This window comes from Macrotis lagotis, chromosome 4 (assembly GCF_037893015.1).
Source record: "Macrotis lagotis isolate mMagLag1 chromosome 4, bilby.v1.9.chrom.fasta, whole genome shotgun sequence".
Taxonomy (NCBI): domain Eukaryota; kingdom Metazoa; phylum Chordata; class Mammalia; order Peramelemorphia; family Peramelidae; genus Macrotis; species Macrotis lagotis.
Genome location: NC_133661.1, coordinates 156,527,671 through 156,548,727, shown reverse-complemented (window position 1 = coordinate 156,548,727; position 21,057 = coordinate 156,527,671). Strand labels below are relative to the sequence as shown.

Below are 21,057 nucleotides of genomic sequence, written 5' to 3'. Positions count from 1 at the left end.
AGGATATACAGGATTTAGACATAAAAAGCAGTATTATAAGCAAACTAGAAGATCAAGGAATTGTTTACCTGTCAGATCTACGGAAAGGGAAGCAGTTTATGACCAAGGAAGGGATAGAAAACATCACTAAAAACAAACTAGATGCTTTTGATTACATTAAATTAAAAAGCTTTTGCACAGACAAAATCACTGTAACCAAGATCAAAAGAAATGCATTAAACTGGGAAATAATCTTTACAAGTAGTATTTCTGACAAAAGACTCATTTCTAAAATATACAGAAAACTGAGTCATATTAAAAAAAAAAACAAGCCTTTCCCCAATTGACAGTCAAAAGGATATGCAAAGGCAATTTAGAGATGAGGAATCAAAGAGATCCATAGTCATATGAAAAATTGCTCTAAATCTTAGAGAAATGCAAATTAAAGCTTCTGAGGTACCACCTCACACCTCTCAGACTAGCCAATATGACCAGAAAAGACAATGATCAGTGTTGGAAGGAATGTGGGAAATCTAGGACACTAATACATTGTTGGTGGAGCTGTGAACTCATCCAAACTTTCTGAAGAACAATTTGGAATTATGCCCAAAGGGCAACAAAAATGTGCATACCCTTAGATCCAGAAATACCACTACTGGGTCTATACCGTGAGGAGATCATGAAAAAGGGTAAAAACATCACTTGTACAAAAATATCCATAGTAGCCCTGTTTGATTTCCAAAGAATTGAAAAATGAATATATATATATATATATATATATATCATGGAACACTATTATTCTATGAGAAACCAGGAGGGATGAGAATTCAGGGAAGCCTGGAGGAATTTTCATGAACTAATGCTGAGTGAGATGAGCAGAACCAGGAAAACATTGTATTATTAAAGATTTGATTTGAGTTTTGCAATTCCCCCCCATCTTACTTCCCTCCCCCCACAGAAAGCAATTTGTCAGTCTTTATTTTGTTTGCATGTTGTACATTGATCCAAATTGAATGTGATGAGAGAGAAATCAAATCCTTAAGGAAGAAAGAAAAAGTACAAGAGATAACAAGATCAGACAATAAGATTTTTTTTTCTAAATTAAAGGGAATAGTCCTTGAACTTTGTTCAAACTCCAGGGTTCTTTATCTGGATACAGATGGTATTCTCCATTGCAGAGAGCCCCAAATTGTCCCTGATTGTTGAACCGATGGAATGAGCAAGTCCATCAAGGTTGATCATCACTCCCATGTTGCTGTTAGGGTGTACAGTGTTTTTCTGGTTCTGCTCATCTCACTCAGCATCATTTCATGCAAATCCCTCCAGGCTTCCCTGAATTCCCATCCCTCCAGGTTTCTAATAGAACAACAGTGTTCCATGACATACATATACCACAGTTTGCTAAGCCATTCCCCAATTGAAGGACATTTACTTGATTTCCAATTCTTTGCCACCACAAACAGGGCTGCTATAAATATTTTTGTACAAGTGATGTTTTTACCCTTTTTCATCATCTCTTCAAGGGTACAGACCCAGTAGTGGTATTGCTGGATCAAAGGGTATGCTCATTTTTGTTGCCCTTGGGCATAGTTCCAAATTTCTCTCCAGAAAGGTTGGATGAGTTCACAGCTCCACCAACAGCGTAATAGTGTCCCAGATTTCCCACAACCCTTCCAACAATGATCATTATCCTTTCTGGTCATATTGGCCAGTCTGAGAGGTGTGAGGTGGTACCTCAGAGAAGCTTTAATTTGCATTTCTCTAATAATTAATGATTTAGAGCAATTTTTCATATGGCTATATATGGATTACTTTGATCTCCTCATCTGTAAATTGCCTTTGCATATCCTTTGACCATCTGTCAACTGGGGAATGGTTTTTTTAAAAAAATATGACTCAGTTCTCTGTATATTTTAGAAATGAATCCTTTGTCAGAATCATTAGTTGTAAAGATTGTTTAGGAAAACATTGTACACCCTAACAGCAACATGGGGGTGATGATCAACCTTAATAGATTTGCTCATTCCATCAGTGGAACAATCAGGCACAATTTTGGGATATCTGCAATGGAGAATACCATCTGTATCCAGAAAAAGAATTGTGGAGTTTGAACAAAGACCAAGGATTATTACCTTTAATTTAGAAAAAAAAAACTGATATCTTATTATGTAATCTTATTATCTCTTATACTTTATTTTTCTTCCTTAAGGATATGATTTCTCTCTCATCACATTCAATTTGGATCAATGTATACCATGGAAACAATGTAAAGACTGACAAATTGCCTTCTGTGGGAGGTAGGGGGAGGTAAGCAAGATTAGGGGAATAATTATAAAACTCAAAATAAATAAAATCTTCAAAAAGCAAATAAATAAATAAAAGGATAATTGGATAAAGTACTTTAAATAGATTTATCTTTTTCTAAAAATCTTGCTCTTTAGAACTATTTTCTTCTTTAATGTTAAGTTCTAAACTAGCTTTTTTTTTATAGGTAACCAGGGTTAAGTGACTTGCCCAGGGTCACACAGCTAGTTGGGAGATCAAATTTGAATTCAGGTTCTCCGGACTCCAGTATCATTACACTATCCACTGAGTCACCTAGCTGCCCCAAGCTAACTTTTTTTTTTAAAGGATTATTTTCTAAAAGAAACTTTCATAAAGAACTCTTAAAAATGCAGTCTAAAACATTAATCCTGGTAAGATATATCAGAGAGATCTAAAAGATAAAAGAAAATGGCATGAAAGTAGAATGTTAAATTAAGCCTCTGATGGACAACTTCATAAAGTTTTCTACTTAGAATTATTTGTTCTGAAAGATTTATTGACTTTTTTCGAAAAATGGTGTCTGGTATATGATATGCTTAGCCTTTGGTAATAACAAATAGTAGCACACCAGAAGTTTCAGTAATGTCAGTCACTAAAGTAATGAAAGTATACAAATTTCAGTTCATAAAAAACCTAAATAATAGAGGAGGATCATGTTCAATGTTAGTAAAATAGCTGAGAAATCTTTTTTTTTGGTCTGGAAAAAATAAATCATGGGTTTCACATTAACAACTCATACTAATAAGTAACTTTTCTTTCTCACCTTCCATACCTCTGTACCAATGAAGCAAGAGAAAATAAAAGCCCTTAAAGAAAAGGGAGTTTTAGCCTATGGGGAATTCTTTAGCTTGCAAGATCTTAGGAAGGAGAGAAGAATTCTTTGAATTGAAGTGAGATATCTGGGACTTTACCTCTAAGAAGACAGACCCTTAAAGGCAAATAAATGGTCAGTGACTTTTAATGTCAATCTAAAAAGTCTCAAAGCCATGCTAAGAGGAGACTAACATCAAGATGAAGACTTAGGATATGTAGAAATAAGCAATCCTCTTAAACTTGAAGATGAACCAAAATTAGAGCACATGGTGATTAATGACCACTAGGAACAAAGGAAGCAGCACTGTATAAAGAATGAAGCCCTTGCCCTGGGCTCTAGTCTCATCTCTGACAGTGTGGCCCTGGGCAAGTCACTTAACCTCGAAATATTTCAGGCAACTTTCTAAGACTAAGTCTTTAAGGTGAAATGCTCAGATTTTAAAAGTAGTTTTATTTTTTAAATAGATAACTGAATATAAAAATAGACTACTCTCTTCTTTCTTCATTTAAAACACATTGATACAAAACCTAGCTATTTGGACTATTGAGACTATTACTAAAACAGCAGCAATTACCTGAGAGACAAATAAGAGGAAATAATCAGGCTCTTCCATGTCTGTACTTACAAACTTAATGTAATCTTTTCAATGGTTCCCTACAGTCTAATGAGTACTGATTAGTCTTCTATCTGGCCTTCAAGGTCCTTCACAGCTATATATCAAAAAAATTTTACCCACATTCTCCAAGCAATTTCTATGTAAGTTCCAAGCTTTCTAGTCTACATATCTTTGCTCACATGGTTTCTTTTGCTTAAAATGCCAGGCTCTGCCTACTCAGTCAATCTCAAATATCACTTCCTAGGTAAAGTCTTACCTAATCCCCTTAGCTGGAAATAATAATAAATCACATTATATAGTACTTTAAGATTTACAAAGTGCTTTTCTTACAGTCTACCCCATTGAGGTAGTTAATCTATCCCCTTGAGAACTTTTTATAAAGAAAACTGAAGCTTAGAGAAGTCAAATTACTAAGGGTTTGGAAATCTACAGCAGTCCCATATCCATTGTTCCTTTCACAATACCACATTGATCAAAGGATCACTCTAGAACTCACAAGTAGTTTGCTTCTACTACTTCTTACATACTTATTCTATATTATTTTTCAGAATGAAAGCTCCTTTAAGAGCAAGAGCATATTTCCTTTTTGCCTTTAAATCCTCAATTCCCATCACAGTAACTTACATAATATAGGCACTAAATAATACTTAATCAATTAAATTTTTCAAATGTGTGATGTATCCTTCTGCTAGCCAATAAAGTGAAAGAGTAAAAGGACTGTATTTCTTGTATCTCTTCCAATATTTAGTACAATTTTACACACTTTAGGAGCTTCTTATGTTTGATGAGTTGAAGTCAAAATATGACCAAAAGGTGACTTTAGTACAAAAAATAAAATAAAATTACTTGGTTGAATAAAAAAATTGAACACTTAGCAAAACAAACAAAAGCCATTCACATATCAGGGATGATTAGCTCTGGAAAAAATAAAATAAATGGCTTCCATAGTACAAAAAGGGGGCAGTTAGGTGGTATAGTGGATAAAATGCAGGGGTTGGAGTCAGGAAGACTCAACTTTCTGAGTTCAAATCTGACTCTAGTCAATGAGACTAGACAGTGATACTACTGTGTGACCTTGGGCAAGTCACTTAACTCTGCTTGCCTCAGTTTCTTCATCTGTAAAATGAATTAAAGAAGAAAAGGAACTGTTCAAGTATCTTTGCCAAAAAACCCCCAAAAAAACTGGAAATGGAGTCGCAATGAGTCGAATATGACTGAAATGATTCAACAACAACAGCAAAAAAAAAAAAATCTTGAAAATAATATTGAGGTAGAATGCATAATACTAAAGGTTTAACCAAAAAACAAAATGATCGTGGAATGTTAAAATTAAAAGAGAACTGGCAATCATCTACATCAATCTTATTTTATAGAGCAGGAAACTGAGGCCTACAGAGTTAAAATGACATCTACAAAGTCATCTAGCCAACATATAACAGAATCCATTCCATAATCTTTCCTTTTTTTTGGAGGGAGGGGATGTTACAAAGCAATAGGGTTAAGTGACACATAAAATCACACAGCTGAGTAATTATTAAGTGACTGAGGCTGGATTTGAACTCAGGTCCTCCTGATTCCAGGGCTGGTGTTCTATCCACTGTGCCACCTAGATGCCCCTAATAATCTTTCAACTATCCAACACAGACTAGTTTGGCATCAAATGAAGAAGAGGGAATGGAAATCAACTGAGTATTTTAAACTATTTTTGCCTTATATATGAAGTTCTTTACCATCTGACCAAAAAGCATAACTGGATATGACCAAAAAAAAAAAAAATGGAGGGTAGGGGAATAATCTGATACACTGGTTTACAACCAGAATTCCAGGCTTCTCTAGTTGCCTGGAGCACAGTAATATGATTTTCCAGCACATTAGGGAAGCAAAAGTAGAACCAGAGAGTCTATGTACTGGCTGGATTTTGTTAATGTCACTTAAAATGGAGGAAAAAATCCTAGCAAGATACCAAATAGAGTGCAGCAGATGGTAAACAAATATTATGAAGCAATCTTCACAAAATCTGCAGTGTGTCACAAATATACAAAATGGCAGAGTTTAGGAAAAGAGAATCATAACAGGCCATATGTTGTCAGTGATTTTATTTGGAGCAACATGCAATACAAAAAAGAAACAAAAAAGAACATAAAGGCCCAATAGTAGAAGAAATGCAGCCTCAGGTAGGGGAGGTAAAAATGGCAAACATAACGGTAACTATATAAATAGCAGCAGAGGCTATGGGGCTAACAGCAAAACACAACTTACTGAAGTGGCAGTGAAGCTTATATAAAATCAAGCTAGATGCAAAAATAAATAGAAAGTTAAGGTTATCTATTAAACATTCTTTGTCATAAACCTTCAAGCCAGTTGAGAATCAATTAGAAAACTAGAGAAGACTCATTTTCCAAAGAGAAAAAAGAAAGGAAAATACTGCTGAAGAAGTTAGAGAAGTCAAAGATGAAACCTAAAAAAAGTTCCCAAGCAGACAATCTCAGATGATGATCATCATTATGTGATGACTAGAGCCCTCAATTTCTATTGTCAAATCTTATTATGATGGACAAGTCACAAAACCCTTTTGAACTCGTGGTTATGACAAGTTTTCTGCAAAACAGTTCTGCAAGGGGGCAGCTAGTGGTGGAGTGAACAGAGCACTGGCCTTAGCTGTGTGACCTTGGGCAAGTAACAATTAAAAATTTAACATCAGTCCCTTTCCAATCATACCATGCTACATTTCAGGGCATCTCCTAAGTTCCAGAAATTTCCAGTAACTAAATCCATAAGAAACCTTGATGAGTCCTATACAGTCTTACTTTTACAGGATTTAGCACCAACTATTTGGGATACTTTCTCCTGAAAAAATGTATTTCTAATACTCTACTATCTCAGTTACTTCAGTAAAACCAAATTTGTGATAATTCAGATGAGTTATATGTGAATGTTACTGAACACAAAATGAGAAATTTTCAAGGTCATATTTACAAATTTAGGCTAAAATAAGTAGTTATTTTAAATCAAGGAGTCAAGAAATAAGACAAGCTTCAACATCTGGTAGCTCCCTTAAGAGAAGTATTGTGGAACAATATATAGAGAGAACTAGCCTCAAAGTCTAATTAGAGCCCCACCTCTCACACATACTGGCTGTATGACTCTGGACAAGGCTTTCAACTTCTCTGTGCTCTAGTCAATTCACTAATATTCTAAGTTGATACCTTTCATTAATATAGGGAGTTTGCTCACCAATGGAATTGGATGTCTTTGAAATCAGAGTTTCAGTCCTTTTCTCTAACCTTCAAATTCTGGGTGTCACAATGAATTCTTGTATAAGTGTAATACACTGGTATATAATTTTTAAAAGTACATTTGTGGGGCAGCTGGGCGGTGCAGTGGATAAAGCACTGGCCGTGGAGTCAGGAGTACCTGAGTTCAAATCTGCCCTCAGACACTTAATAATTACTCAGCTGTGTGGCTATGGGCAAGTCATTTAACCCCCATTCCCTTGCAAAAACAAAAACAAAATAACAAAAAAACAAAAAAAAAGTAGTACATTTGTGATTTCCATTGGTAAAGGAAAGTCAAGATAGAAAAAGTCCTCTTCCTACAACTTAGTCTTAAAAAGTTGTCTAGCAAAGAAATCAAAGCTATCTTTTGACATATGAAAATAATGCTCAAAACACTACTGATTAGAGAAAATCAAAATAACTCTAAGGTTCCACCTCACACTTATCAGATTGCCTTATACAACAAAAAAGAAAAATGATGGATGTTGGAGAGAATGAAGGAAAACTGGGACACTAATGCACTGTTGGTGGAGTTATAAGTTGATCCAATCATTCTGTAGATCAATTTGGAACTATGCTCAAAGGGCAATAAAACTATGCATACCCTTTTGATCCAGCAATACCACTATTAGAGCTGTATCCCAAAGACATCAGGAAAAAAAAAAGGAACAGGTCCTACTTGTTCAAAAATATTTATAGCAGCTCTTTTTGTGGTAGCTAATAATTGAAAATCAAAGGGATACCCACAATATATGATTGTGATAGAATATTATTGTGCTATAAGAAATGAAAAAAAGGAGGATTTCAGAAAAACCTAGAAAGATTTACATGAAAGACTACAAACTGAAGTAAACAGAGTTCTCTTTACCAGGAGGAGGTTATACACAGTAACAGCTAAAGCACCTGCCTTGGTGTCAGGAGTACCTGGGTTCAAACCCAGTCTCCGACACTTAACAATTACCTAGCTGTTGTGGCCTTGGGCAAGCCACTTAACTCCATTTGCCTTGCAAAAAACCTAAAGAAAACAAACAAAAAAAACACAAAAAAACCAGTAACAGTAATATCAAAAGATGAACTGAATAACTTAGCTGTTTTCAGCAATACAATAATCCAAAACAATCCCAAAGGATTAATGAAGCAACATACTATCTGCCCTTAGAGAAAGAACTGAAACTGTTTGAATACAGACTATTTTTCACTTTCCTTTTTTCATTCTTTTTCTTTTCTATAAAATCTTCTTGAACAAAATTACTGATATGGAAATATTTTACACAATTGAACATGTATAAATCTAAATTTTATTGTTTATTGTCTTATGGAGGAAGGAGGGGAAACTAAAAAAAACCTGAAAAACTGTTTTAAACCAAAACTGGCGGAAAAATACACAGATTGAGTGGCAGATTGAGTGGCAGCCAGATCAAACATGGGACTTGAACCAAGGTTTTCCTGAGCAAAGGCCAACATAACATCCATTGACTCATGTTGGTAAAATTTGTTCATTAATCTATACTATTAATACACATCTCATTTTGTAATATTCACAATAGATAATATTTATATAACATTTAAGATTTATAAAATGCTTTACATTTATTGGACACTAGATAGTTTATTAGATAGAGCACCAGGACAGGGGTAAGGAATTCCTAAGTGGGTCTCAGCTACTTATTAGCAAGTTGCTATCTACCTCAACTTTCTCATCTATGGAATAAGTTGGAGGAGGAAAATACAAATCATTCCAATATTGTTGCCAGGAAAATCAAATAGGGACAAGACTGAAACAACTGGACAACAATTACATATATTATCTCATTTGATTGTTACAAAAACCCTGGGAAGTAAATATTAATATTATCCATTTTATAAATCAAGAAACTGAGGAAGAGAGAAATTAAGTAGTTTACTCAAGGTTACAGCTACTAAGTGGGTGAGGCAAGAATTTAATTCAGGTTTTCTTGACTCCAAATCTAGTACTCTATCCACTGTGTCACCTAGCTATCTCTATTAAAAATTAATATATGTTAGCTGTCTCTAATGTATTCTGTTATTAAAATTATACTATTGGATTACTTTTAAGTGTATTGTTAAATGCAGATTTTTATTCTGTCTAACTGGTCTTTCTACTGCATTATTCTGAATTAATAAAGATTTTCTCTGTTAAGTTTTAAGAACTCACAATATTTAGAAAAATTTTAATATGTTTAAAATGACCACTTATTTCCAAGTCACAAATGAATACCTGAGTTGAGTTTTAAAGAATCTCAAAACCAGAGTTTTTGATAGTAGCTTTGAATTCCTACCCACTGAGAAATGAGTAATGGTAATAGTTCAAGAAGGAAGAGAATAAACCAGAAATTCCTAAAAGTTTAAGATATCTTTGGAGTTGCCAAGTACTTCAGGAGTGTTTAGTGTCTAACAATTACATATTCTAAACTCAGTTGTCATTTTAAAGCAACATCTAACTTCTGGAAAAAGCAAGCCAGAACCAGGCAAATATATCTTCACAAGAAACTCCTTAGTGCAGATTGTTGATTATTATCACCCCATTCACTTAAATACTCATTAATCTAACAATGAAACAAGAAACATCATAAAAAGACCACATATGCAAAAAAGTTTTTACTACACATGTTAATGCCAACATGCGAACACTTTATACAATAACACTAAGTGATTATGATATTTAGTTGCAAGTTGGAAGCATGATCACTGTTCATGGGGAGGCTACATAGAAAATAGGTCTATGGGTACAAAAGATAAGCTTGATGGTGAAGGTCTGGATCATTCTGACCTTTATCCTCCTAAAAATAGCATGACAAAAGGAAAGGTCAAATGTTAACTTCCTCATTGCCTTTTCTCTTTAATGTATGTGGAAAGCCAAAGAAGTCACTTAAAAAACTGGAGAACTTGGAACTTTGACAGAAAACTATCAATTATAATTGTTGGTTTTTTTATATACCAACTGTCTGAAATAACGGCACTTTTGAAAATAGAACATGATTCAAAAGCTATCATAAAGGGGTGGCTAGGTGGCGCAGTGGATAAAGCACCAGCCCTGGAGTCAGGAGTACCTGGGTTCAAATCCCGTCTCAGACACTTAATAATTACCTAGCTGTGTGGCTTTGGGCAAGCTACTTAACCCCATTTGCCTTGCAAAAACCTTAAAAAAAAGTCAAAAGCTATCATAAATTATTTCTGGGGAAGGGCTTAGCTGAGATTATGGATGTGAAACTTCTGGAAATTTCACATCCATCAAACCAAATCTTGAAGCTACACCATTAGCCAACAAACATTTATTTGTTGGGTCCAGTTGGGTATTGTTAAGAACTATTTAGGAGAATTTCAAATTACCCAAGTTTCTTATCCTGTTCCTTTCTATTAAACTGTTATTCTCATAGCTTTTTTTTTAGGTTTTTTTGCAAGGCAATGGGGTTAAGTGGCTTGCCCAAGGCCACACAGCTAGGTAATTATTAAATGTCTGAAGCCAGAATTGAACTCAGGTACTCCTGACTCCAGGGCCGGTGCTCTATCCGCTGCACCACCTATCCACCCCTATTTGTTATTCTCTATTTCATTCAACCCAATTTGATATTATAAGTGGACTGTACCAAAGACTCAAAAACTGATATATTATAAAGTTAATTTAGTTCAACCTCATTTCATAGATGAAAAAACTGAGGCCCAGAGGAGGAAAATAACTTATTTTATCCTATAATCCTATATTATTTGCTACATAATTAACTTAAGCTAAGACTAAAATCTAGTTCTCCTGATCCCCAATCCAAACTCTTTTTTTGAATAGAAACTCAACATATAATATTTAGAATTACTGAATTTTAGAACTGCAAGATTTAATACAACTGTTCACTTTAGAAGAGATGAAAAGAAAAAAAGGGCCACAGACGTGAAATGACTTCCCTTACAGTGCACAGTACGTTAGCAATAGAACTGAAGTAGAGTCCTTTTTTGAGAGGGGTTCTAGTTGTAAGGAAGCAGTTACTGAGTTGTTTTTGTGACTCTGCCTGGTTGCCATGTTCCACATAAATGATCACTTAATTAATATGAAACAGTCTTTTTGTGTTGCCAAGCAAATATAATTAATAATAATAATTAACATTTATTTAATGCTTACTATATGTCAGGCACTATGCTAAAAATTCAACGGTTATTATCTCAATTGATTTTCACAACAACCTTACGAGATAGATGTTATTATTCTCCCCATTTTACCGATGAGGAAACTGAGGCAAATTGCGAGGTGAGAGGTTAGTGTTTCCTTCGAAATTTTGCTAGGGGTAAGGCTCAGCACAAAAACTAATGCCAAGGACAAAAATATCAAAAATGTTGCCCTTATGCCTCTAGTTTCAAAGCCCTGAGTGAAAACTTACATATTTGCTTCTAATAAGCGCATTTTAGCAAATCAGTCATAAAGTCAACTGCTAAATTGACTCCATCGTCACTGCTGAAGAAAAGCTGATATCATTAAAGATGGCAAATAATTGAGTGAAATCTATGAATACCCTCTCAGAATAATGTTCTAAATTGCATAATGTAAAATACATGGAATTAAAGTAAAGTAACTATACTGAAATGAAATTATGAATCTGTAAAAAAAAAAATCAAGTTCATAGACTGTTGCTTAAAAATTCCTGGTAGTAAAAAGATCACTAGATTATCAATCATGGCCCTGTACAGTTTTAACTTTATTACAACATATGTGATTTTTAGGAAGACATTTTAACTTCTCTGAATCTCAATTTACTCATTTGTAAAATGAAGGGGGTGGACTAAGATCTAACATCATTATGCTAATTATGATTGGCTTTGGTTGTTTTTTGTCTTGAAAATTGAGTTGTAGATTTAAGTTGTTTAAAGTCTTCATTCCCTAAGATCTAACAGATGTGACCCAAGAGTATAGTATATGGCAAAGAGAAATCAGAGAAGTGTTAAAATTTTGACATGGAAAAAATCTATGAAGATGTAATCTACAGACTGCTAATCAAGAATTATCTACAAAATTTAGTTTGGGTTTTGGTTTGTGTTGGGGGAGAGAGTCCTTACACTGGCAGAGGGGTACATCTAATTTCTTTCTTTGACTAGAAAAAGTCTTTGAAAAAAGAAAGACTCAAATTTCTCTTTACATAAGCTTTTCTCATTAAACAATCTATGTATAAGTAACCCATCTGAAATAAATACAAATAAAAAAATGGAAGAAATTTAGTTTTGTTGAACTTCCTTTCTTTTATTCTTTGCCTCGAGGAACTACTCAATGAGTGAGGAGGAGGGTCAAGTTCATTAAAAAAAGTTTACATACATATATATATATTATATACACATACATATAAATATTTTTTAAACTGAAGAAACAAATAAGCCTTGAATACATATTTATGAAATATACCTTTGCTAGGTTTGGAAGCTCAAATAGCCAATAGAAAAGAATTAAGACTTGCTGAGTAAAAATTAAGAAGTGTTGAACTACTCTTATATAATCACTATGAGTATGGGTACCAGCTTTTCAATGATAGTCATCAATGTTCTCTGAACTTCTTAATTCAGCTCCTTCTCTAATTAGAATCTATGATATGCCCTATTCTGCATTTACCCCAAACAGTCCTGGGGAATCTTTTTTTTTACCTCATTAAGTACCTAAATTTGGTCCTCTAAATAGTAATCTGCTTGGTACCCAAACTCTTTTCCTCTTGTTACCCAACCAGGACAAATCTAGAGTCAAATCCAAAGATTCCAATGTGTTTACTGCCACCACCTAGTGGCCCTGAAGAAGCCAGCTACAATACTGTTAGTCTGTTCAATATTTGTTTAAAAGCTCCACTTTGTTACAGTTTTTAAAAGCTACAATGGATTAAAATCCCTTAATCAATATTCATCAGCCTACAGGTAGTTTACACTTTTCATTTAGTTCCAGCAATATTATTCCAGTGAGAAGCAAGAGCAGATAAAGGTCATGTTGGTAATTAAAGCTATATTGTAGAAATATGCACACTCAAGATGTGATTAAATAAGAAAATATTACTCAGTTCAGTATCATCATTAAACTTGCATTAATTTATAAATATTTAAATGTACCATATGATGATCATAAATACTCTATATTTGTCAGTTTTAAAAGTAACACAAGCTATAAACCCTTTGAAGAATTACTGCAGAAGGAAATATACAAAAAAAAAAAGTATACAAGCCATACTCACATTCAAATGCTGTTGTTGTTGCATCAGGCAAAACCTGGCCTATCACATCCTAAACAGGGACAGAAAAAAGGCCACAATTAGATATATTTGCAATTGTCAACATGTGACAAAACCTCAAAAAAAGCCCAAGAAAGATATTTTCAATATTTGCCTGAATTGTAAAAAATATTACTTATAATCACAGCTTAACTCAATCTATTCACATCCAAATATTTAAATCACAAATTACCCCATGGGGAAAGAAATTGTTAAAAAAAAAAAAACTTTCCTACTCTAAAAGAAAAACATCTTTTTGTTTCTCCTATTTGTCCTTTCTCTCCATTTCCCCTACATCTACTCCTTAGCATCATCTTTTGCTTGGGCAATTATAGCCTGGTCTCCTAATTGGTATCTCCAAATCTAGCCTTTCTTTCCTCTAATGTGTCATCCTCTGAACTGCTGACATTCTGAAAGCACAGGTATGATCATATTTTCCAGTTCAGGAAGCTGCAATGGTTCCCCATTAATTCTAGGATAAACCACAAAGATTGATTTGATATATGAAAACAAACCTTCGAGACCTGGTTCAAGTCTGTCTTTTGAGGCTGATTAGACACTCCAATCCAGTTCTGGTCAAACTCCCCCACTTGCTATTCTTTCCATCCTCTGCTCCCCACTCCCCATTGCATTTCCTGCCTTGTTACTTAGAATGCTCACCCTCAGAGTCTCTACCTTTTGAAGTCCCTCAATTCCTTTAAAGAGCATAAGTACCACCTCTTTTAAGAAGTCTATCCTGATTCCCTATAAACAAGGGTGACAAAAATGTGATCTGAAAAAGAAATCAAAGTCCATCATTCATAAGCTATGGTTCATTTAAGAAGGTGGTTGGCACTTTGACAGAGGTGGTCCTGAGTTCAAATGTCACTGCTGACTAAACTTACATGACACTGACTAAGTAACTTAACTTCCTTGGAAACTTGTCAGTTTCCTTAATTGTAAAATAAGAATATTGGACTAGATGACCTCTAAAGTGCTTTCCAGCTCTAGATCCTAAAATCCTAAGATCTATCACTACTTCCTTACACACACACACACACACACACACACACACACACACACACACACACACACACACACACACACACACACACACACAATGTGCCAAGTATTTTTCTAGAGCCATCTCTTTGCTAACAATATCTTTAATTGACAGTTTATTTTTCCAATAATATGTTACAGAAGTTTTTTCAACATTCATTCACTTGCATATTTTTAAGTTACACATTTTTCTACCACCCTCCCTTCCCACCTTCCCTTGGTAGCTAGTAAAAGTTGTACAAGTACTTTTGTGTTTAACATATTTATATATTAGTCATTTTGTGTATGAGAAATTAGGAATAAGGGAAAAGAAAGAAAACTATGGGAAAGAAAGGAAAAACAAGAGAAAAGTGAACATAGGATCTAAGGAAAGGGGAGAAATTTATGACCAAACAAGAAAAAGAGTACATTATAAATTGCAAAATGGATGATTTTGACAATATTAAAAAAAGGTTTTACACTAAAAAACCCAATGTGGCCAAGATTAGAAGGAAAACAGAAACACAGCTAGTGTTTCTGATGAAGGACTCATTTCTAAAATAGAGAACTGAATTACATTTATAAGATTACAAGTCATTCCCCAATTGATAAATGGTCAAAGAATATGAATAGGCAATTTTCAGATGAAGAAATTAAAGAAATTAAATATATATATGTATATCATGAAAAAAAATTCCCTAAATAATTACTGATTAGAGAAATGCAAATTAAAACTATATAAGGTACCGTCTCATACTTCTCAGACTGGCTAATATGGCAAAAAAGGAAAATGATCACTATGGGAGAGGATGTGGAAACATTGGGACATTAATGCTGGAATTCTATTGTGTTGATGGGGTTGTGAACTGATCTAGCCGTGCTAGAGAGCAATCTGAAACTATGTCCAAAGAGCAATAAAACTGATCATACCCTTTGACCCAGCAATACCATTACTAAGCAAAAAAAAAAAAAGTGAACATAGCATCCATTCAGATTCTGTACGTTTATTTGTTTTTTCTCCTTTGGATGTGGATAGCATTGTCCATAACAGATCTCCCAGAGTTGTCCTAGATCTCTGAACTGCTGAGAGGAGATTCATCCATCAAAGATGATCAACTCAGTGTTGTTAATATGTACAATGTTCTCTTGGTTCTGTTCCCTTCACTCATCATCAGTTCATGTAATTCTTTTCATGCTTCTATAAAGTTTGACCACTCATGATTTCTTATAGAAATGACACTCCATGATATTTATATACCATAACTTATTCAACCATTCTCTAATTGATGGAGATCCATCCCCTCAATTTCCAATACTTTGCCACTAAAAAAAGAGCTGCTATAAATATTTTTGAACATTCTATTAGTTGTGATTTCTTTTGGATATAGGTCTAGTATTGGTATTGCTGGATCAAAGGGTATGATCAGTTTTATTGTTCTTTAGGCATTGTTCCAGACTTTGCTCACAATATTGTCATTATGACCAGAATTTCCTCTCTTCTACAGTCTAACAAATTCCCACCCTATCTTTATTGTTCAATTCAAATGCTACTTCCTCCATAAGTTTTCCCCAAACTTTTTTGGGGGGAGGGGGTTACAAGGTGATGAGTTTAAGTGACTTGCCCAAGGTCATACAGCTAGGTACTTTTTAAGTGTAGGAGGTCTAATTTAAACTAGATCCTCCTGACCCCAGGGCTGGTAATCTATCCACTGTCCCACCTAGCTGCCCCTCTTCCCTAATCTTCTAGGTGAGTAAAAGCTTTCTTTCTCAAACCTCAAGGAACATTCTGTTTCTCTCTCTCTCTCTCTCTCTCTCTCTCTCTCTCTCTCATTTTCTGGGAAAAAATAGACTCATATGCAAATAAGGTATATCATCCCAAGAACTTTTATAGGTTAAACTGAAAAAAAGGGTACAAACATGAAAAATTCATGAATAAACAAGATTAAAACAAATTATTTCCATCACGATGACAGTGGAACCACATTTGCAATCTTAATAACCTTGGTCCCCAATTTGCTACTTTAAGGAAGTAGGAAAAGGTCATTTATTTAACCAAGTATATATAAAAGTTTAACAACAGATTTTTAAAGAATTACTCTTTAGGAAAAATTTTGATGATTGGTTTTCCAAGATGTCAAAAAGGAGGGGGGAATCTACCAAATAATTGGGGAAAATCACAAAAAATATCATTACTCAAAAGAAACAAATTATTGTAGTATTTTCATTATCATCAATGCTCCATTTCAGTCTCTTGCTTTCAGGATCAAATACTAAATGATTTGCATTGCAATCAAAGCTCTTCCTAACCTAGTCTACTCCTACCTTTGCAGTTTTCTTTACTCTCCACAAGCACTTTTTGAGGGAGTGACACTTGCCTGGAACAAGACTCTAGGTTGAGCAATTTCTCTTGCTTACTCTTATGCCTGGAAGGCTCTCCCTCCAGATTTACTTAAAATCCCAACTATATTCCACCTTCCACAAGAAGTCTTTCTCAAGCCCTATTAATTCTGATGCCTTCCCAGTTAAGTACTTCCCTATTTACAGTCTTTGTATCAATGGTTTGTGGATGTTTGTCAAATTTCCTCTAGAGATTGTAAACTTCTTGAAGGTAGGAATTATCTTTTGCCTCTTTTTGTATTCCTTTCCTTAGCACAGGGCAGAGTACACAGCAGGCACTTGGCAAACTTTTATTGATTGACTGATTGATGGAGCTAGGCTACCAATAACTGATCTATATTTTCTCATCTCTGTAAAATCCCTATGATTATGACCTATCCAAATGTTGAGGATATCCTTGATGCAAATATGAGAAGACATTTTCTTAAATGATTTTCTACAGAAGAACTTAAATTTGAAATAATCACCTACATAAGTATATGATGAAAGATGCAAGATCAGAGAGTAGTTTGTAAAAGATCTGAAGTTTTAATGCACTGCAAAGTCATTGAGTCAAGAGCATAATTTAACCAAGAAAACTAATGTAATCTGAAGCTGCATAAAGAAACTAGGGAGGGAATAGTGCTTCTCCAGATAACATCTGGAGTTCTATGGTCAGTCAGTATGGGCACCACATTTTAAGTGAGACATTGATAAGCAAAGCAGAAAGGAAGGAAACCAGGACAGTGAAGGAACTAGAGATCATGTCATATGAGGATCATCTGAAGGAAATGGAGATTTAGCCTGGAGAAAAGAAAACTTATTGGGAGAGATGAAATTTTACCAGGTGGAAGTTGAAAAAAAGAGAGACAAGTTTTATACAAGGAAAAATTTTATAAGAATTATAACTACCTCAAAATGAAAGAGACTGCCTCAGGAGGTAGAGGGTTTCTCTCCTCAAGCAAAGGCTAAATGATCACTTGATGAGAATATGACTGTCCTTTTCAAGTATGAACTAGGTCAGCTAGCTTATGACAACCTTCCAGTTTTGAGATTCTATAATTCTGACTGTCACACAATTGACTTGAAAGTTTTATGGAGAATAAAAAAAAAATCCTGTTGTGAATGACTTCTTTACTATTTAAAAAAAATAATTTGATTCAGTAGAGCAGAAAACTGCATTAAAGTTTCTCCTTCTACAAGATGTTTCCTGGGCAAGAATTAAGAACATATAAGATTCCTTGACAGATACAACATAGGGATAACATTCTTCAATGGTTCTTTATTCTTTTTTTTTTTTTTTTTTTTTAGTTTTTGCAGAGCAATGGGGTTAAGTGGCTTGCCCAAGGCCACACAGCTAGGTCATTATTAAGTGTCTGAGGCCGAATTTGAACTCAGGCACTCCTGACTCCAGGGCCAGTGTTCTATCCACTGCACCACTGAGCCGCCCCAATGGTTCTTTATTCTTATTGCCACATGAGATGCAGATCAGACATAAACTCTCCAAAGATGTTAGTGCTAGCATAGAGAATGTCCTATGCAGAGTCTAGAAAGAAGAGGGATGACTATAGAAGATTCTTAGATATTCCTCTTTAAGGATGTAATTTTACTGTAAGAAATTTAAATTAATTTACTTTGCAAATGATTTCATATTGTATTGATTTCCTTTTATAATTGATTCTGTATCAGCTTAGTGACCTTTCTATGTCCTTGAGTTGAGTTCAGGAATTTAGCTTTCCCTGAGTTAGTTTAAAGTTATAATTAAAAGAAAAGTTGTTATTTCTCAAAACAGTAGCTCCTGAGATACTTCCAGAACATCTACCTCTTATTTGTAAGGGCCACAAATTAACTTGGTACCATATCCAAAAAAAATATGTTATTTGTCCTTGCTTGTTCTTGGCCAATTAGGGGAGTATTTATTTCTTCCAAGAAAAACAAAGTGTAGTGGGTTTGACCCCCTAGCAAAGATTACAAGATGCTGATGGATCACATAAAAGCAATAATATTCCTTAAGATTTACCTCATCTGAATGCTAGCCTACCTTTCTTAGTAAAGCCAAATGTACAAGACTCCTTCTTTATTGTGTGTCAATAAAGGAGGATGCCCTCCTCATTTTGTTCTTTGGCCTTGCTGAGATTTCCAATCTGACCTTCTTTGATTACAGTTATTTGCATCACTGTTAATAAGATGGTCTTTCTTGGAGCCATATTTTACCTTTACTCATTTTATTTCCTACACTACATCAAGTTCTGGAATACTGCAGAGTTTTTTGTTTTTTTTTTGCAGAGCTTCTTTAATGAGATTAATAACCATGAGTAATCTTTACAGGAAAAAAAAATGAAGAATCCTACCTATGAAAGCTCCATGAGCTAATTTATTAGTACACTATTTGGACAGACTCTGTAGATGGACGGTAGGCTGAGCCCAGAAATAAACAGAATGAGATCAAGTGAGGTCACATTTGGATAAACTATACGGTGTTTTCAAGAGTCCCAGGTGCTTCCTGACCCCAAATCCATTTTTTTGAAAAAAGCATTCTTTCTGGTGATTCTCTGTGGCTATGACTTTCTTCGGTAAATCAAAATTGTGGGTGACCTAATGAACCATTGGAGATGTGGCAGGTATAGAATGACTCACATTTGAGAAATAGCATAACATAAGAAATTGTATGATTAGAAAAAAGAGTGTTAATTGTGTATTCAAGGAGTAACTGATAGTTTGACAGTGGCAGTGATACCCACATAGTCTAAAGAGACTCAAAATAGGATTCAGCACATTGGGTAGGTCCTCTGCAAAGTATTTACTGGAGGAACAGATTCAAAGAATGAATTTCCCACATTACAATTCATTTGTTATAAGGATTATTATTCCCTAATATTAACTAATACCTTCTACAGTCATTTTGAAGTAGTAATTTAATTATTCCTCTCTTGTTAGTTATCATTTCTTCTCCCAGAGTCTCCATTTAAGAAGAGAACCCAAGGGCGGCTAGGTGGCACTGCGGATAGAGCACCTGGCGCTGGCGTCAGGAGTACTTGAGTTCAAATCTGGCCTCAGACACTTATTAATCACCTAGCTGTGTGGCCTTGGGCAAGCCACTTAACCCCATTAGCCTTGCAAAAACCTTTAAAAAAAAAAAGAGAGAACCCAGACTAGACATTTTTTCATGACCCACCAAGCTGCGCCCTTCTGATCTTCCCCATCATGCCCCCTGAGCATGCTTTCTCACTTAACCTCTAAATGATCTAGTTCCCCATAAAGAAATATTTCCCATGATTACGGACTATGAACTTAAGAAGGAAAAGTACGGGGACAAAATCTTGACATTTCATGGCCACTCAAGTATAGGTGGGCCTATTCATGGCTAACCAAATATAGTCAGAATGACAGGATACTAAAGTTAATCCAAACTAATCGCTTTACAGTTAAAAAAAAAATTGAGCAATAAAAGGTTAGTCTGACTATGAACATTGCCGATCTCTGACACCTTTAGTTCAATTTACAAGTATCACTCATCAAAGACATACAAAGGTCATGCGTGCGGCTAATTCATCAATGGAATGACAAGCCAATGGATATTTCCAGATAACTGGTGGCGTGTACTGCCCCAAAATAAGTAGAGAGGAGGAATACTCGGGAAGATGAACTTGGTGTCAACCTCTAGAGGGTAGAACCCTCTACCTTTTCCCACCGAGTTACAGGTGGAGGGGCGGGTACGCTGCGAACTTGGACTCTATTTCCAAGGCTCCTAACCTTTTGTGAGTCACTTCGCCTCTCTGGGCCTCAGTTTGCTCAAAAAGCAGCAGAGAAGTGAAGGCAATTGCTGGGATGGTTTCCGACGGCAGTCGGATTCTGGGGGAAGCAGTGACTTAGGCCCTTCTCCGCCCCGGGGCTCCAGCACCGCCGGGCGGCCCTCGGGGGCTCCCAGACTCACCAGCACGTCCCGGAAAAGCAGCTGGGGCCCGGAGTGCACCGTCCAGTCCACGGCTCCTCCCTCCGGGATCTGGATTCGAATCACCAGCACCTGGCTCTCCATGGCGTGCGGGGGGCCGAGGGCCAGCCACAGCATTCCCGACCCGCGGGCTCACATCCTCGGGGCGGGGGGTGGAAGAGGGGCGCTCACAGCCCCTTCGGGGGCGTGGCCATGGGCTGAAGGCCGGGGGGCGGGGCGGGGAGGGGGCAGCCCCCCGGACGGGCAGGTGCCGCCGCCGCCGGCGGCTGAGGGAGCGGAGGGGAGAGGAAGCCAAAGCGGGGCTGCCGGGCGGGCTGGCCCCGTGGCCGCCCCCGAGGGCCCCGGCCGGCGGCGGCGGCCGCGGGACGAGGAGCAGAAGGAGGAAAAGGAGCAGGAGCGGGAGGAAGAAGTGAGCCAGGAGCGGGGGACTTTACTCCGGAACCAAAACGCGCGGA

The 21,057-nt window shown here is 35.9% G+C and overlaps 1 protein-coding gene across 4 annotated transcripts in view; it reads right to left on the bottom strand.

Moving 5' to 3' along the window:
- Positions 1 to 20,826, bottom strand: part of MAP2K5 (mitogen-activated protein kinase kinase 5) — a 297,906-nt gene extending 277,080 nt beyond the window's left edge. For 3 of the 4 annotated variants that reach the window (XM_074234472.1, XM_074234473.1, XM_074234474.1), the window contains exons 1-2: positions 20,585 to 20,826; positions 13,219 to 13,267 (exon numbers count right to left, since the gene is read on the bottom strand). In XM_074234472.1, coding sequence (XP_074090573.1) covers positions 13,219 to 13,267; positions 20,585 to 20,719 — 184 coding nt within the window. In that variant the 5' untranslated portion in view covers positions 20,720 to 20,826. The remainder of the gene's footprint in view (positions 1 to 13,218; positions 13,268 to 20,584) is intronic. The other variant, XM_074234475.1, reaches the window with a different exon arrangement.
- Between the last annotated feature and the right edge of the window lie 231 nt (positions 20,827 to 21,057).